At 46.5% G+C, this 2427-nt stretch overlaps 2 protein-coding genes across 2 annotated transcripts in view, besides 2 other annotated features; both read right to left on the bottom strand.

Moving 5' to 3' along the window:
- The window catches only part of TraAM80_09239 (uncharacterized protein), a gene marked incomplete at both ends in the record, with an annotated part of 300 nt that extends 103 nt beyond the window's left edge, over positions 1–197 (bottom strand). The window contains one exon of the mRNA XM_029385933.1: positions 1–197. This exon is cut by the window's left edge and continues 103 nt beyond it. Coding sequence (XP_029234275.1) covers positions 1–197 — 197 coding nt within the window.
- A 248-nt stretch (positions 198–445) lies between these two features.
- Positions 446–464: a microsatellite.
- A 118-nt stretch (positions 465–582) lies between these two features.
- TraAM80_09238 (putative glutamine synthetase) lies at positions 583–1734 on the bottom strand (the record flags this gene model as incomplete). Its single annotated transcript, XM_029385932.1, has 1 exon — positions 583–1734. The coding sequence occupies one exon, from the start codon at positions 1732–1734 to the stop codon at positions 583–585; it is 1152 nt and encodes a 383-aa protein (XP_029234274.1).
- A 443-nt stretch (positions 1735–2177) lies between these two features.
- Positions 2178–2210: a microsatellite.
- Positions 2211–2427: the final 217 nt, after the last annotated feature.

Genomic DNA, 2427 nt, shown 5'->3' with positions numbered 1-2427 from the left:
AGAAACTCGCCCACACCATCGCTTGATTCAGTAGAGCACTCACTACCAGAGAACGCAAGATACTGGTCATAAACTGCCCTCTTCCCGTTCTTCTTCCTCTTTCGTTTGACCCTCGCAGCCCCGTCTGCTGGTGGCAAACCCGTTTGTGGTAACACGAAACCCCCGTTGGCCGGGGAGCATTCAGTATTCTCCCACATTGAAGCTAACACTTCGATAGACACAAAAGAATATGTTCGGTAACAAAAAAAAAAAAAAGAAGCAACCCCCGCCAATGCGCACAACTTGCGCATACACCCCCCACAAGACACAGCAGCCCATGAATTATTTCAAAACATTGAATTCTTGCGTCGTGTAGTAAATAAACGTCCGATTCAATTTAACTTTCGATCATCAGCCTTGCTTATTGGGAGCACTATGCTGGCGAGGATTACCCAGAGAAATTCATAAAAAAAAAAAAAAAAAAATTAGCAGTCAACAGGCTCTAGTTTGGGCGTGCAATTTAGAAAACTACCAATAAAACGAGGAGTTTGCAATTGCCAAAACTCGCTAACCTCGCATTCATATTAACCCCATATTTGCTTCTCAATTTTGGGACAAATTATCAAACCTCATCCACGCTCTCTCATGGAGTGATGACATCAAATCCAACTCCGGGGCCTCCAGCGCAACACAAGACGAAAACAGCCTCGACGAAACAAGATAAGGATCTGCATCGCCAGCAGGTCGCCGATCCTCCATGTATCCTTTCTGCTCTGCGGCAACAGCGTTGGGAATACGAATCGAGGTATGCCTCGTACCAACTCCGGCGGTCACCTCGTTTGGCCTTGAAGACTCGTGCCTCCCCGTTAGTCGTTCATCGTTTTCAGCGCCATAGAAAATAATATCCTTTGACAAGGTTTTCTTCAACCTCTCCACATATTCGTAGATTACGCTCAGTCCATTCTCAGCCCGAGTGGAGGCTGTGGAAAAATTTGTATGAAGCCCGCTGCCATTCCAATCACCCCGGATGGGCTTTGCGCGATAGTCCACGTCCAAATTATCACCTTCCAGAATCCGTAGCAATACCCATCGTGCTACAGTCAACTGATCTCCCATTTCAATGCCCTCACAGGGGCCCACTTGAAACTCCCACTGGCCAGGCGCAACCTCTGCATTTGTGCCAGAGATATTCAGCCCCATCTGCAGGCATACTTCATAATGCAAGTCAACATATTTCCTCCCAGGAGCAAAGGAGGCGCCCGTAGAGCAGTAATATGGCCCCTGTGGAGCCGGAAATCCGTTTGATGGCCAACCGTATGGAAGTCCATCCTTCATCAAAAAAAATTCCTGTTCCATTCCAAACCAAGGGTGCTCATCTTGCCCCCGCTCAAATATGCGACGCGCCGTGGCACGCGAGTTGTCTTTTGTTGGTTCACCATTTGGTAGGCAGCACTCAGCCAACACAAGAATCCACGGTATTGTTGCCGAGCGTCGAGGAATGCAGCAGTGGTATGCATTAACTGGATTAAGAAGGATCTCAGTATCTGCGCCATGGGCCTGGTTTGTCGAAGAGCCATCAAAGTTCCACACAGGGAAAAGCCCCTCGGTAAGCAGCTCTTTGGGATGCTTCGAAATTTCATTAGCCGTCAGATACGCCGTTCGGTCCTTACTGCGGATGTCGTGATGGGAATCCCTACCGGAGAGCCAGATATACGTTACCCTGCAGGCGATTCTCTTCTCCAACGAGTCCGTCATACTTTTTGTGTTTTTTTTTGTTGTTAACAGCTTGAAGCTGCAAAGAAAAAAAAGGAGGAAAACTCGAATTTTGATCAAAGGAGATTAGGCTCAATAATGAAACATTTACATTTAGTTGCTTTATTTGAAGCGGAGTAATACTGCCAAAAACAGCATCCCAAAAAAAAAATATGAAAAAAAGAACCATTTTAGCTGCATTGTCCGTTTATAGTAATGACGCCATTCACTGTAAAGTATATCCTCTACAGTTGAATGGATACTAAAAAAAATCCCATCTTCAAGAATGCCCATAATTTCCACCATTGGTCAGGTGGTCTAAGGGCGAAAAACGCAAAGAGAGCAAAGTTTGCAAAAAAAAAAACACCTTTCCTTGAGGTGCTTCCCTATATATCCCACGAGAAGGTCCCATAATGGGAGATCGCAGCTTTAGTTCCGCATATTCGACACACACACACACACACACACACGCAGTCACAGTCACCATAATATTATCCCACAGTCATTACACACGCACAAATACCCAAATAAGTGCATGAAGTACAGGCGATGATAACTGGGCTCCCGCTGTGAACCGACGAAGTGGCGGTCTTTAGGGCCCTGCAGCCACCAGGCTCCTCCGCGCGGAGGATCATGGCAGGTATTAGTTTGGGGAAGAAACGAAAAAAACAACACCAACACCGCACACACCATCTT

This window comes from Trypanosoma rangeli (assembly GCF_003719475.1).
Source record: "Trypanosoma rangeli strain AM80 chromosome Unknown Tra_15.4_contig_00539, whole genome shotgun sequence".
Taxonomy (NCBI): domain Eukaryota; phylum Euglenozoa; class Kinetoplastea; order Trypanosomatida; family Trypanosomatidae; genus Trypanosoma; species Trypanosoma rangeli.
Note: the sequence above shows the minus strand (reverse complement) of the source record. Positions and strands in the feature narration are given on the sequence as shown.